This window comes from Asparagus officinalis, chromosome 5 (assembly GCF_001876935.1).
Source record: "Asparagus officinalis chromosome 5, Aspof.V1, whole genome shotgun sequence".
Taxonomy (NCBI): domain Eukaryota; kingdom Viridiplantae; phylum Streptophyta; class Magnoliopsida; order Asparagales; family Asparagaceae; genus Asparagus; species Asparagus officinalis.
The window spans coordinates 5,830,076-5,846,000 of NC_033798.1; the positions used below are offsets into that span (position 1 = coordinate 5,830,076).

The 15,925-nt window shown below is 34.5% G+C and overlaps 2 protein-coding genes, 1 long non-coding RNA gene and 1 other non-coding gene across 5 annotated transcripts; 1 reads left to right on the top strand and 3 right to left on the bottom strand.

Annotated features, from left to right (window-relative positions):
- LOC109843618 (tropinone reductase homolog At1g07440-like) lies at nt 22-2,889 on the bottom strand. Its single transcript, XM_020412566.1, has 5 exons — nt 2,772-2,889; nt 2,363-2,570; nt 1,293-1,509; nt 1,101-1,207; nt 22-397 (listed from the first exon to the last, which is right to left on the bottom strand). Exons 1-5 carry the CDS (start codon nt 2,858-2,860, stop codon nt 236-238), a joined length of 783 nt encoding a protein of 260 aa, XP_020268155.1. The 5' UTR covers nt 2,861-2,889; the 3' UTR covers nt 22-235.
- Nucleotides 4,960-5,031, top strand: TRNAD-GUC. The gene has a single exon. It is a non-coding gene; the product is annotated as a tRNA-Asp (tRNA).
- Nucleotides 6,289-7,557, bottom strand: LOC109843864 (probable receptor-like protein kinase At1g80640). Its single transcript, XM_020412823.1, has 4 exons — nt 7,490-7,557; nt 6,963-7,081; nt 6,786-6,875; nt 6,289-6,707 (listed from the first exon to the last, which is right to left on the bottom strand). Exons 2-4 carry the CDS (start codon nt 7,020-7,022, stop codon nt 6,552-6,554), a joined length of 306 nt encoding a protein of 101 aa, XP_020268412.1. The 5' UTR covers nt 7,023-7,081; nt 7,490-7,557; the 3' UTR covers nt 6,289-6,551.
- LOC109843865 lies at nt 8,181-10,723 on the bottom strand. Of its 2 annotated transcripts, none has more exons than XR_002247816.1 (3): nt 10,655-10,723; nt 9,408-9,563; nt 8,181-8,393 (listed from the first exon to the last, which is right to left on the bottom strand). It is a non-coding gene; the product is annotated as an uncharacterized LOC109843865 (long non-coding RNA). The 2 variants fall into 2 exon arrangements; XR_002247817.1 differs by lacking the exon at nt 10,655-10,723 and adding an exon at nt 10,592-10,644.

Below are 15,925 nucleotides of genomic sequence, written 5' to 3' on the forward strand. Positions count from 1 at the left end.
TGCAAACAAGATCAGCATACGTAGACGAAATAATGATTCAAGCATACATGCATGGTAGCTGTTCTGCTGCTTTTCTGCAGGCTTCGACATGTTCAAACATTTCTCACTCAACCAACACGGTTCATGCGCCGACAGCGGATGCGTGCGTATCATAAACAAATAAACTTATAAAAACAGGGTACACATTAGCTTCCATATAATATAATGTGTATGATTGTGATCATCTTCCAGCCTCTTACGCGCTCACGGTCCGGGCTCCGTCGACGCAGATTGTCTGCCCAGAGATATAAGAAGCGGCAGGCAGGCAGAGGAACGCCGCCAGAGACGCCACCTCTTTGGGCTGACCATTGCGTTTCAGAGGAGTTTTTGATGCTTCTGATGATTTAAGATCATCCAGCTGATGATCACAGAGAAAATATAGAGAGAAATAAATTTAGTCCGAGTCTATTGCCGCTAAAACTTTTAAACAAAGGGTTAATTGCGAATACACTCTTGCATGTACTGTGAAATCATGGCTATTAGCTTCATAGGACGTTATTTTCCAAGTTACTTTGAGATGTCATGTGAAACTCGCCTTCTTCTCTTTTTTTTTTTAAGGAAATAAAGATGTCGTAAAAATCATGTAATTACACTTTTGCCTTTAGTTGGAAACCACCTTTACGATAGGGTGATTGTATTAAAACCAACTTTAACCTTCATCTTATTCAGAAGCCACCTTTAAAGGAGATTCCGATAGAACCAACCGTCTTATCTATTTTATGACAAGGTTTTAAGTTAAAAAATACAGTATCAAGCACCAGAATTGATAAGAATGCACATCACATCACGTGCCCGGCACTCGTGTTTTCGAAGGGGTTCTCAGTCAAAGTTACCTTTAAACTAAGCTGATTTCTATATAAATTGAACTTTGAAGATGGTTCTTGAGTTACCACCCTATTTAAAAATGGTTTACGTGAAAAAAAAAAAACTTAAAATTGAGAGGGAAAAAGTGACGGTCGACCAAGATTCAAGGGGTGCAGGTGCTAATAGAAAATTAAGCTTAAAGGAGGGTGCATGTGAAAATTAAACCAGAAGAGGAGGGCGTGAGGAAAAAAGCTTACTGATTCCGTCATCGGGGTTTCAATGATCCCTGGTGCAATGGAGTTGATTCTGATGTTATCCTTCGCCCATTCACTTGCCAGGCTCTTTGTCAGCTGAACTATTGCTCCTGATTTATCCCAAAAAAATAAAATAAAAAAAATACACATGAGCCAGTTATAATCAAATAGTAACGAAATATAATTTTCATTTACCTTTGCTAACAGAATACATTGACATAGATGGTACTCCCAAAACCCCAGCAATTGAGGAGAGGAAGACTACAGCCCCCGCTTTCGACGCTTTGAGGAGAGGATAGGCTAACTGGCTCAGGTGGAAACCTGACTCAAAATTTGTAGACATGATCAATGAGTAGTCCTCAACATTCACATCCACAAATGGCTTCAAAATAAATGTCCCTGCGTTATTGACCTACGAAGGATCGAGAGCAACATATAATGAGAAGATATTGACACAATTTAGAGGAACTTGGTGGTTAAAAGAGAGAATGTAAGTCCTAGAGAGGTAATTTGCGCAAAACCGCCGTTAACTTTCGAAATTGCAGAAAAATACTTGATTATATCGAAGATATATAAAGTGAAGAAATTTTCACTGTAGACCCAATCCCAGATTTAATCCCTAAAACCGACTCATTTTAAATTTATTTATGAGAATCGGCCCACTTTGAGTTAATTGCGGTACTAATTAGTCGGGGTTACCAACCCCGACTAATTAGTAGCCTAATTACAAGCGGGGTCAGGGAGCAGGGAAGGTTTACGGCTGCTAATTAGGCTACTAATTAGTCGAGGTTGGCAACCCCGACTAATTAGTACTGCAATTAACTCAAAGTGGGTCGATTATCATAAATAACTTTAAAGTGGGTCGGTTTTAGGGATTAAATATGAGAATGAGTCTACAGTGAAAATTTCTTCTATATAAAGTAGATGGACTGGATAACGTGTCCTAATTATTGTCAGTCATGAAGAAGAATAACCCTCAAAAGTTTTGTTTTCTTTTTCCTCCTAAATCTATTTGCAGATAACCCCCAACCTTTTTATGGGTAATTTGCAAAGGTTTTGGGAGTTAAAAGTGATCTCCGAACTTGTTCGGGGCTATCTTAAAATTCTCAAACTGCTTAGGGGTTTTGTGAAGTTTACCCAATAAAGTTTTTTATATAGATTTCTCAAATCGAAAAAAATAAATAAATTTATGGTTGTTCCGTACAAATCTTTCAAATTTTTGTGAAATGTACCATTATTACAAAAAACATGAGAGCAATACTCACGAGTATATCAAGCTTTCCATTGAACAAGGAAGAAACCTCTTCCATCATTTTCTCTCGTTGAGCTCTACAGGATACATCACAAACTGATCCGTGAACAGGAAACTTCATGCTTTGCCACTTTCCCAAGCATTTTTTGAGTTGTTCTTCATTTTCCGAACAAGTGTACACAGTTGCTCCGAACCCGAACAATTCTTCAACAATGGCGTACCTAGATGAAGGAAACAAAAATTCTCAAATAAAAATTCTCAAATAATAGCGAACCAATTATGTCCATATGAATTCAAATGTTTTTAACTTATATTTATATCATGCTTGTTTTATATCCAAAGGTATCCATATATATAAGAGTTGAAAGCTTAACACAAAGCAATAGAGGACTCGAATATGAAAAGTGTTAGCAATAATGTACCCGATTCCACTAGTTCCTCCGGTGACCAAAGCTGTGGCTCCCTTAAGCGACCATCTCTCATTGACATTGCTAATGATTTCAGCTGCCATGTTAATTTGGTATATATTTTGATTTTGATATTGATTTTGTGCTTGAAGACTAACCCTCTACCTCTCCTTTTATAAGCAGTTTTATGGCCCCACAAATCATATTAGTCATTCTATTGAAAGTCGCATAGAGAACGGGGAAAGAATACAAATTGAATTAGAACACCTCGCATGTGAGCAGATTGTTCTGAACCATATACGGTTAGTTGCAATCTTCAAATTGTTACCTTACCTATTTTTTGTGTTTCAAAACATCATGCTTGCATGCATGACTGATGCTCTAATGTAGTTTGTAACCGGTCAACAAAAAGTGCAAATATGATACTAGATCAATATAACAATATGTGAGTTATTAAAATCACTAATTTTGAAATTGAGCTGCATGACTTTTTCCTCTAGAGAAAACCATACATGAAGAAAATTTAGTGGAACATATACACACCAATTTTTAAAGTTGATGTGTACTAATATTTCAACTGTTTGAACTTTAAACTCATTTTCATTCACCATACTAGATTAGTGTGCTCATGTAAAATTGATAGTGGCACATGAGAAGACATCTACAACTCTCATTGCTTACACGGAAACGGAATCACAAATCTCGAGTAAGAATTCTATCAGAATAACTCTACAGAATGAGTGATGTGTATCACTCACGAATAGTTACTAAAAAGGTTAGTTTAAAAATTATAATTATCCTATCAGCAGTGTAAAAGAGATGTTTTTTTATACTTATTTATGTTGCAAAATATCTCTTCCCTTACACGTGGCGTCCAAGCAGACGAGACCTGCCTCACTGTTGACAAGAAAGTGACGGGCTCCTTAGGGGCTGTTTGTTTGCAAAAATGGGAAGGGAAAAGCCTGCCAAATCTGACAAAAACTGACAGTTTTGGCAGGCTTTCTTGCAAAAACGCCTCTAAAAGAGACGTTTTTGTAAGAAAGCCTGCCAAAACTGACAGTTTTTGTCAGATTTGGCAGCTTTCCTCTAACTTTCTCCTTCAAAAAAAATGAAACAAACGGGCCCTTAGCCAAAAGCAAAATCCGACCCGAATCACCAATGGACACGTGTCAACCTCCCCACCTAATTTTGCGGCGAGTTTTGCTACAGGGACCCAAAATATGGGACCAATAGGGGGGACAAGTAAGATGTCCCCCTCCTATTGGATAATGAGTTAGTCATAATTAATGATGGTTAACTCATTATCGAATAGAAGGGGGACAACTCACTTGTCCCCCTATTGGTCCCATATTCTGGGTCCTTGAGAAATTTTTCTTTTGCGAAGATTCTCTATGCCAACGTTGTACGCCTCTTCTAGCAACTGTTGGTGAAAGAAAGTGAAAGCAACCGACCAAGTGTTGTGCCTCCACGTGTCCATCACTTCTCAAACTTAACATCGGGGCCCACTTAAATCTGAGAGCCACATATTCTCTATCAACTTAATGCGCCCTATCATAACACTATTCATATGAAAATGGGAGAGATTTTAGGACAACAATAATAAAATCTTTATTATTGTTCAATGGTGGGTCATGTTTAGGTTAACCGGTATCTTGCCCATGTTAATTGTTTCAATCAATTACTTTGCGGTTACATTTATATTTGATTACGATCACAGAGCACTTTGTGGATGATTAATGGCATCTCAGATGAGAAGATCGAAAATGAAAAAAGCAAAAAAAAAAAAAAGGTTGTGAAACTCACTAGGAGTGACAATGGCGTATTGATGACTGCGAGCTCGATAAAAATTCGCACCCCAATTTGAATTGAGTAGCACCATTGAATTTTACTTATATACCACTAAACAAATTATTTGTCGTGCGGCTCTCTAAGAAAGTTTTTCTCATCCGCCACCGGTGGAGATAATGCTGCCATATTAACAATCATTGATTTATTTAGTGAATAATTATGATTCATTTTAAATCTAACGCTCACCGTATATCTTTAAATTGTATGCATTCCTTATTTATTTGCACTTAAAGACAAATCATAAACCACTCAATAAAAAAATCAATGGCTACTATTATGATAATGATCTCTCAACTGTTTTTCTCGTAATAGAGTTATTTTACAATTATATTAGATATTTTACTGTTACCAACAAGTCGTTGTAGTATAGTGGTGAGTATTCCCGCCTGTCACGCGGGTGACCCGGGTTCGATCCCCGGCAACGGCGTTTTAAGTTTCTTTTTAATTTTTAATTTTCTTATTTTCTACGTGTTCTTGAACGGCTTCATTGATATGTTATTAAACGTTTCCCTGTTAAGCCCAATAAGGCCCAATAATCGTTAGCCCTTTTCCTAGGAGCAGTTGCTCTTTTTAAAGTACTAGTTGGATTGCACGTGCAATGCACGTGGTAAAATTTTTAATATTATTTTAAATTTTAAATTTATTTAGGCATAGATTTGGTCTAAATTTATTGAATGTAAACAATATAGCTAAGATATGGAAAAAATTTAAAAATTCACAACGTTTGTACAATAAAATTTAATTTATGGATAGTTTAGACAAATACACCACAAATAGTAGAGATTCGTGAACCAAACATTTGAAGACTTAAATAATATACTAAACTCAATCTTTGTCCACTCTCATTTGGTTTCTATGGGGAAAATCTAGGATTCGATTCATACATTCTTCATACTGAATTATCACTGGTTGATGGAGATTGGTCATCTATAACTTGTCTTCGTCTCACATTAGGTGTAGTTTCATGTTCATATGACTGATATTTTGCTGATAATAGACATAAGTCTCGTTTGAGGCCTTATGTGGAAAATTGGACAAGGGAAAGGTGCATAAGTACAGGATTATGTTACAGGTGTATCGGTATGGAAGAAAGGATAAGTACATGGATTTCTCTGTGAATTTCGCCATTGATATATTTTTGCTGGAGCCTATCTGTGATGGAACATTGGAAGGGAACATGATATAGGCCAAAGTGATAGGCTAAATCAATATTTGCTTCTTTCCTCTTTTTTGTAATCAATCATCAATAATCAATTGGATGAACCTTCTGTTGGGGATAAACTCGTTCTCTATCGAGATCAATCTCACAAGTTTAAAAAAAAACAACTTTACAAAATATGTATAGGCACCACTTCATTTGTAGAAGTGTGGTTAGGTAAACTGCAGTATTGCCTGCAGTTATTATAGGCAGCACTTAATTTGTAAAAAAAATAAAAACAATTTACAAACATGAATAACTTTGCTGATAGTATTTATGGTTTGCAAAATACTGGCATACAATTATGACAACTGAGTACTTTAGGTTCCAGGTATATAACAAAGCAATCTTAGATACCATCTCTCAAAAGGGCTCTCCTGCTTATCCAAATTGCACCAGCTAATTGCTAAAAGGATCGAGGTTATCATCTAAACCAGAAATCCAATGAGCTGACTCAACTAATAAACTCATTAATTACCAATCTTATCAAAAGTTGGCTAAATTTCTCCAAAATTTTCCTCTCAGCAAATGTCTTAAAACCGTGTATTTACAAATATAACATTAAGGAGCAAAAGAGCAACCCCCTTAGGACTCTTGTTTTTTTTTTTCCTTTTTACAACAACAATTCAGGAAAAGGACTTTTCCTCTGAAGCAAATGAGCTCTCCTATATTCTGCAGGTTCATTATGAACGCTCATTCTGAACACCATACTCAGATGCATGTTTCCAACAGGGACAATATTTATTCAGTCAGAACTCAACATTTGGACTCCTGGATGGGTCAGAAACTCTAAGTGTACCTCCGAGCTCTACAGGTACTAAAGGAATTAAAGAGTGAAGGACATCAGTTATCAGAGGGCGATAACTGGGTTCAGATTGAAGACAATGCACAGCAACAGCTGCCACCTGTATGAACCATGACACTCAAATTAGAAGAAGACAATAATGAATAAGGATATTGGACTAAAGTTCAGGGAATCTGACTTGGTATAAATGTTTCAAATCCATTGTTTTTTTAATTGTTGGATCCACAATGTTTGGTAGCTTTGATCTATCTGTTAGCTGAGGCATGGCCTGCAAAATATCAAATTTGTTATTAATGCATTGGAGACTCGGAGTTTGGAGTATAGATGTAGGTTTTCAAACATGGGCAATGCTTACCCATGTAACTATAGTTTGGCACTGAGATGGGGCCAGTTTCTCGACTGGTTTTCTTCCCATGAGAAGCTCGAGAAGAACTACTCCAAAGTCATAAACATCACTTTTCTCTGTGAGTTTACCTGAATAAGTAAAAATAGATATTTGCAAAGTTGCCTACTGCCATAATTACCAGCAAGATGCCACAAAATATGACCTACATAATTTATATGCATAAAAAGTACAGTTGAACCAAAAAACTGTGTGACACCTATTGGACTAATTCATACAACTTCTTGTCTCAACATCCAGCAGTTCTAGTACTTTCTCCTAGTGAAATTCATACAAATTTTCATCTCACAATCTAGCAGTTACATCCAGCAGTTCTAGTACTTTCTCCTAGTGAAATTCATACAAATTTTCATCTCACAATCTAGCAGTTATAGTACGTTTATTATCATGATTTTTTTTATTGTAGAAGATAGTTTCAGAAGGTGGAAATCAATAGGAAATAGAATTTATTTATCTGGGTAAAGGAAGAATGAACATACCAAAATAAAATCGAAAGCTTTTGTATCCTCCTTCGAGCTGGTAGTTGTAGCATGGATTTTTACTTGTTTTTTTGAAAGTTGAAAAATTTCAGGTAATGCCGAGTGACTTCCGTCAACAGCATGCTCATAACAAGCATTAATATTTCCTACAATTTGAAACAGTAGTAGCTGCTGTGCAATGAACGCCCCCATGGCGGCATAGTTCATTGGCTGGTTAGTATAAGATTGATTGAATATCATAGTTAGGGACATATTATACAGCATTGTAGCCATAGGGAATAGGGATTTTGAACAAAGACCTCCATTTAGAGCACTGCTCACAGGACCCTGGCTGGATTGGTTTGTAGGCATTTGGCTGGACAGATTTATGGTATCAACAAAGGAAGTTCCAATAAAATGTTGGTTGTTCTCTAGCACATTACTATTAAGAGACAAACCAGCCATCATGTCATGGTCATTGCTTGTTTTCGTTTCAGATTCTTGCAGAAGAAGATCAGAGTTGTAACGGAAAGCGTCAAGTAATTCAAACTCTTTATTAACTTTCTGCTCATTCTCAGATTTGTTAACATCAACTATCAACCTTGAAAATCTGTCATCAAGTTGTTTCTCTTCGGTCACGTGGAAAGATACATCTGCGAATGGGTCATCTTTACTTTTATTTTCACTAATGTTCAGACCAGTAACAGGGCCATCTCCAAACAAATCATCAACCAAAGAACCAGATGTTGTCAGGTTTCCAATATCTTGGTCAACATGCTTCTGTGTTAAAGATTCAGTTCCCTAATCATTTGCATCACTTGTATCGATTAAGTTGGGCACCTGAACAGCTGGAACTGGCATGGTTCTTGCGTTAGATTGCTCCACCTGGTTCCCTGTTCCAAAAATCTTGTCCCAATCCAAAAGACTTAAAACATAAAGAAAAGAAGACATTAAACTGATCAGTAACATAAAAAAAGTGAGAAAACCAAGAGTGAGCTGGAATTTGATCAGGAACGTTAAGAGAAAAAAGATAATAAAACAATCAAATATAAATAGGCAAATATGAACTATTATAAAAAGGTAATCAAGGGAAAAGATGAGAAACCATAAACGCAACTTAAGAAGATTAATATCATGCTTTTTTTTTCTTTTTATCGATTCTGAGGATAAGATTTTAGTTGTTTGTGTGCCTATATTAATAAGTCTTGCATGCTTTGGGCTTTGAATGTAGATTTTATTAGATTATAACTTAATTTAAAAATAAAAACAGATTCCAGTAAACCCAAGAACCGTAAATGGTCCAATAGAACGTCATATTTATCTATAACGGGCAGAACAGAAAAAGCTGTTTTCCATACTATTCCTATAGATAAGCAGCAGCAATCTTGATTGCCTGGTGCAACACCTATATCCGGGGGTTGGCTGCTATACAGAATACAATCAAATAAATGTGAAGGGTAAGAGAAAACTAAAATATTGAGACATAAACACAAGCAATTATCCCATTCACCAGTGTTGTACTCCTTGTGGCACCCAGAGAGAGAATATGAGAGCAATAGAAGAAAAATGTTGACCGAAAGTGAAATGCAGAAAAGAAATATCATTTTAAAATCCGATACAGTAAAATAGCTCTAATTTTCCCATCAACTTTAAAATGGGTTGTATTTTGATTAAATCATATTCAAAGTGTTAGATCATTGAATGTGAATATACAACAAATAATCATTTTTCACATTTAACCTTGAATATATTAAAAAGGATATGATATGAAAATACTAAGGTACAAATACATGAAATCCAAGGAAATAGGTAGAAAGGCACAAGAAAAAGCACTTCTATGCTGAGGAGCTAAAAGTAAGGCATATTGAATATAGCAAGATTCAAGAATAAATTTGAACATCATTTCAAAGGGGACAAAAAGGAAAATGAGGCTACATACTTTGTTTGTCTTTTCTCTCAAAGAAACTTGAGGTACGTCAGAGCATTTAACCACAGATTCTCTCCTCTCACTAAAATAACATGCTATAATGGATAAATGCTCATCATCCTTTTTCCTCAAAATTGATTCCAATACACAACAGACCTTCATCCGGACCTGACAATGCCAAACAAAATACAGTTTTAGTAATCACATAGTTTCAGTAATCACACTAAACAGAATGTAATATCTTCATTTGAACAACTTAGAAACAAATTAAAGTAAAAGCAGAAATTGTAATAAAATTTATGCGTGTGCATAATATGTATTTATCTTAAGGGATTTGTAATCAAATTGTAGACGATATTGACTTTTTTTTGTGCTTTTACGTAGTTGTCTCAAATCTTTACTCTGTGCAGGAGCTAGGATATTTAACCCTGCTTCTATTTTTAGTGTCCCCTCATCAGCAACAATTACTCAGAAGCATGTTGTATGATATCTGGAATCCATCAGGCCACATTAGACAGATTGTATTAATGGTAGAAGAAGTTATATGAAGAAGTAAAGGTGCAAATTTTACGTGCTAAATTATAAGTACTGAGTTATTTATGCTGGCATTATCTTAGAAGGTTCTTACGTTTTGTGTACAGCGCGGAGAGCGTATTCGCATAGCATATGATAAGAAATGCATGCAGATTTGGAACCATGATGTGAAGTGAAACATCAAAAGCATACTATATATCTTGCATTAGATAATGAATTTAAGTTTAAGATTAAGAAAAAAATCTTACAAAAACAAACTAACCTGTATATTGCTGCTTCCTGCAAGCTTAACAGCAGAATCATAATAGGACATACGCAACATATAGTCGTCAAGGATTCGTTTCCACCTCTTATCCTTCCACTCATTCAAATTATTTGCATTTGTCTATAGATAATCAGTTTGAAATATGAAACGATTTACTGCCATATCTGTTGGTGTAGGGCTAAAAGAATCAGAATGTTTTTTTCACGGTATGGTATAGCTGATTTCTCTTTACTTTTTCTAAGCACAATGTTATGTTTCCTACGTATTGGCTCTTTTGATTCTAGGATTGAAGAATCTAAAATATAAGATGAAATTGATTTTTTCTATTGATAATTTCTATGAAGAATGAAATGGGCATATTTTGATTTGTTAGATGAGAGCAAGTGGTGATACGTACTTGCAACATTGTGTGGAGACGGCGCTTTTGTTGGCGAAGATTGGTGCTAATGTGACGACGTACTTGCAACATTGTGTGGAGACGGCGCTTTTGTTGGCGAAGATTGGTGCTAATGTGACGGTTGTTGCTGCAGGACTTTTGCATGATACAGACGGCGCTTTTGTTGGCGAAGATTGGTGCTAATGTGACGGTTGTTGCTGCAGGACTTTTGCATGATACTCTTGATGATTATTACATGGATTATGATTATATTCACAGTAGTTTTGTAGCTGGACTTGCTGAGCTTGTTAAAGGGGTCATTTTTTCTTCTTTAGCTTGGCATATCTGTTTCGTGGAATTTACCTGAGGAAACAGGAAAACATTTGTAGCACAATCAGAGAACATTTAGTTGAAAACGAAATTGTTGTCTTAATGTAAAATAGAGGATATTTCAGCTACTAATCCAACAAATGATTTTAATATCTGGCTTGTAAACAACATTGTTTTAAGAGGATAATCTGCAAGTTCAGATATGCTTACTCCTTTGTTATCCTTGCAGTCATATACATTGATAACTGTAAGAAGTTCCACCGTTAAATGGTTTGCAAAGTAAGCAGCATGTTCCATAGGTAGCAACAAACTGTAAGGTTTTTGGTATAATATTATTATGCAATAATCTTTTAATGTTAAAAAGAAAAAGAAAAATAAAAATAAAAAGAAAACAGGGAGCAAATTCGAATGATCATGTTTAAAAAATATGACCAACAAAACATGATATACACTATTTTTTTTTCTTTATTACAAAACTATCCTTATTTTTCTTTTTACCATAAGGAACCTAAAACATATGCCCATACTCGACGTGATTCACCTTAAATAAATGATAATAGTAAATGAGAACACAAAGTAAAAAACTTCGACATACTTTGTATTCGTATTTCTATTTATACTTTGTATTCGTATATATTAAATTATATTTAAATTATTTTTTCCTATTTCACTATTTATATTAACATGCTCACAAACATAGCAACAAATTATACATAACATTTCCGGTTGCAAATAGATTACTTTCAATATTATCACAGCACAACCTATAATTGAAATGCTTAAAGAACAATAATACATGGAACATGCATGGATTACAAAATACAATTCATTAATCTAGCAAGAACTGATTCAAATGCACTATACCAACATGATCCCCTTTCTATCATTTTGAATTCTGATCCATTGTTGTTTGTTATTGATGTGAAGAAAATTGCATGTATACATTCCTTCTCCTGAAATAGCAGAATTAGGTTTATGACAAAACAAGCAGCAGCACAACAATAACAAAAGTCGCCATGGAACATGCATCTCCTATAGCATTATGACCTTCTGTATAAGCACAACAATAACAAAAGTCGCCATGGAACATGCATCTCCTATAGCATTATGACCTTCTGTATATTCAATTACATCCACATAGAGCAGTCGCCATGGAACATGCATCTCCTATAGCATTATGACCTTCTGTATATTCAATTACATCCACATAGAGCAAATTATGTTTGAATACTATGAAAATACAAGAAGTATGTATCAAAATTTTGAAGAATACAACCAATGTTTAAACAAGCAATATAACTTAGTAATAATGGATGTGTCAATATCTATGCTATATTACCTGGTCCAAACAAGATCAAATCTAATTGCCTCAAGTTATTTAGAAAAGGGTATGGTTGTATATTGGGGGTTTTGCACAAAACACCCTGAGCTAAATCAGAGGAAATATGAACTTTAAAATTATTCAAAACCAATACAACAATGGAATTCCAATAAATGAGCAAAAAAGTTCACCCTACCATCAAGTTTAAACATTGATGAAATTGTCCGATCGTTCTAGCCTAACAACTTTACTTTTAATGCACTCAATAAGTACAGATGTTCTGTTCCATGTGTAAAGTTGAGTGGATTTTATTTAAAACCCTTCAAAATTTAGCATGTTTCTAAAAATTTATGTTAATTCATCATATAAGTAAGTTTGGTTCAGTTAGGTAATTTCTAGGTTTAAGTTACCTCGTTTTTATGTTTGCTTCAGGAATCTTATGATATTTATTTTTCTAGACTGCCACATGAGATGTATTTGGCCGAAAACCTAAAAAGGTAGTTTCATTTCAACTAAAAAGAAAGAAAACCTTAGAGCACTTCAAATAAATAATAATACGTGTCTTTTGTCTGTACTTCCTTGCACTGGGGAATTATAAAAGTTTAGGCCCCCGGATATAGTTTGGTGTTTAATTGGTTCAGAAAATTCCGTTGTGTGTTAATTTCAAGGGTATTGCAAGCATTTAGGTTTAATATGTTGTCAAATAAAGATACACACGCGTCTACGTATGTATGAGATCTGAATTATATCTTCATGATTTCCCTCCCACCATAAAAGATCAACTACCTAGAATCCAAAAACATTTATATATAATCTAATTCCAGTTGTTAGAGCTTTATGTCATTTACAAAACGTTAACTAATTTCAAAAATAGGAGTTGCTGTTACATTCAAATCAAGGAGTTTACTGTGAAATGAGTTGAAAATGCATGAATTTTTTTAAATAGAACTGCTATTTAAATCATGTGCATTGTGTCTACAGAATTATGCAAGTACTTTCTGTTCTATTGGAACACTTTTCAATCTAGATGGAATAGCAAGTCATTTTTCTTTTTTAAAGATATTTGTTTTTGTAGTAATTTTTTGAGCGCACCAGCGCAATAATGTGATCCAACCATACATGTATATTAAAAATTAGTGGTAAAGCGAGTGTATAGATTTGGATTTGGATATTATTGATTCCAACTATAAGGTTATGATAAGAACCATGCTCCAACTACTCCAACATTTGACACACACGCTACTCATGCTTCTCCATAAACAGTTAATCAAACACTTAAGAAGATTTATTATGACTAAAAATGCGGAGACAAATATGTCTGAATCTAAAACACATTTCTGATCCAAAGAAGTAATTCACTCTGATGGTAAAACAAGTATTCAAATATCACTCTGATGGTAAAACAAGTATTCAAATAATTTAAAATCTTAAGCTTAACAAATACACGACAAGGTTATCATAAGCTGGATATAGCATTCAAAGAAGGACCATTTAGTTGTAGTCGTACTACATATAAATCGAGCCTTGCTAAGTCAAAAAAAGCTTTAATAATTATGCAAGTTGTAGTCGTACTACATATAAATCGAGCAAGTATCCTCAAAAACAACTTTAATAATTATGCAAAATATCCCTCCCTGTAGCTATATATAAAACTGCATGACATTGAATAAAGTTTCAGAAAATACATACTGCAAATTTAAAAAGAGTAACATGAGGTGTCAAATATGTAATTAATCATAGAATTAAAAAAAGCATCTGAACTTAAAACAAGTATTCAAAAATTTCCATTCATGCATAATGTGCATAATTTACAATCATCCAATGGTTTGCAGTCAGCCAAGGGAAATTCTTTGGATAATCTATGTTTAATTTCTAAATTATTTGAAATTAAACAATAATTCAAAGTTTGCAGTCAGCCAAGGGAAATTCTTTGCATGTCTAAAATATCAACTAAATAAATAAAATTTATGGTTGCATAATTTACAATCATCCAATGGTTTGTTGTCCTTTTTGATTCTGAACCAAATCAGAATCATATCATATAAAAAAATTAAAATAAATTAAAGGCGAAATCAAAAACTAAAAAATAAAAGAAATCAATTAAAATAAACTTACTTTATACTTGCGATACAGCTGCTGAAGGTTTGTCGCTTGAATCTGTGGAAAATTGAGATTTAGGTCAAAATTATTTTAGAACAAAATGAGAGGTATGAAGATATGAGAGGAGATATGGTGAATTAAGCATAACTAAATCTTAGATCTAGGGTTTAGTATAGATGAATGAAGACAAAGTATGCATACCTTTCTGAATGCCAAAATCTAGAAAACTGCTGACCCAGCGAGTTTATCATTTGGGCATTAATAGTCATCTTGGCAAATTGATGATTGGAAGGTCGCGGGACGGCGATAACAGTAAGGGATTACCTCTTCGGCTTCAGCGGAGAGAGGCGCTTAGGTAAACCGAAAATCTCTTCGGCTTCGGCAGAGAGGAAGGGAGATTCGGCTTAGACGGGATTAATTTGGTATATTTAAAAGAGGTAAAGGCTATTTTGGGGATGGATAAGTTTTTCAAGAACCGGCTCTTTTAAAGGGTAGATAGATTTTAAGGGCCTAGCTCAACCATAAAAATAAAATAGATACGCAAACAAGTCAAGGCTTTACTTGTTCAATTACAAGGTAATATGATATGATTCCATATATGTATACTTACAAAAAAAAAGGAAGAGAATTTTAGTATTCAGTCCAGTCGTGAATATAGCAATAGCTTGATTATTTCCCAACACTAAGATGGCTCCAATGCCGTATTATTATTGGACACATCCCTAATAAAAAAAATTCCGAAACATAAGTGAATACGATAGAAAATGGAAGTTCATTTTTAATGCTTAATCTGTTGCTCAAAGTTTTGACATAATTGCACCCCCAGCCCTTCTTGTATAATCACTGAACGGGTGAGCAAGCCCATTTAATATAGCCCCCCACTTAAACAAAACCCATCATTCCAATATGAAGCGCATGGATTTTTAGTACACAGGCCGTAGCTAGCCTACAAATCCCAAGTGTTCAATGGCCCATTTATTGTCTGACCCATTAGGCAATGACCGTTGTCTCTGTAGACTCTTATTCTCCCAAATCCATTAAATAAAACATTAAGGAAGAAAAAAACAAGGACAAATTTTTAAAAGCACCCGTTTTCAATATTTAAATAGCAAAAACGACTCATTAGAAAAAAAAATTAGCAAAATCGATTATTCTCTTCACAAAAGGGTTGGTTTTGCTGTTATTGTGATTTAGCGAAGTGTACGGGTACTAGTCTCATACACTTCATTTCTGTTATCGTGAGGAAAATAGAAATGAAGTGTACGGGGCTGGACTACTAGTCCCGTACACTTCGCTAAATCACAACAACTGTAAAACCGACCCTTTTTCTTCAGAAAATAATCGGTTTTGCTAATTTTTTTTTTCAAATGGTCGTTTTTTATATTTAACTATTAAAAGTGGGTGCTTTTAAAAATTTGTCCAAAAAACAACCTAAGTCGGAATTTGTTAAGATAAAAAGATTCAGATCACAATCACAGATCAATCACTTAAGTTTGAAAGCATTACTTCGAGTCTTGTAAACATTAGCTTTTGGAAAAAAAGCAAAAATAGTTAGAATTTAATTGCTGACATGTGGTTAGTAGCGACTTGGTAATTGCTGACTC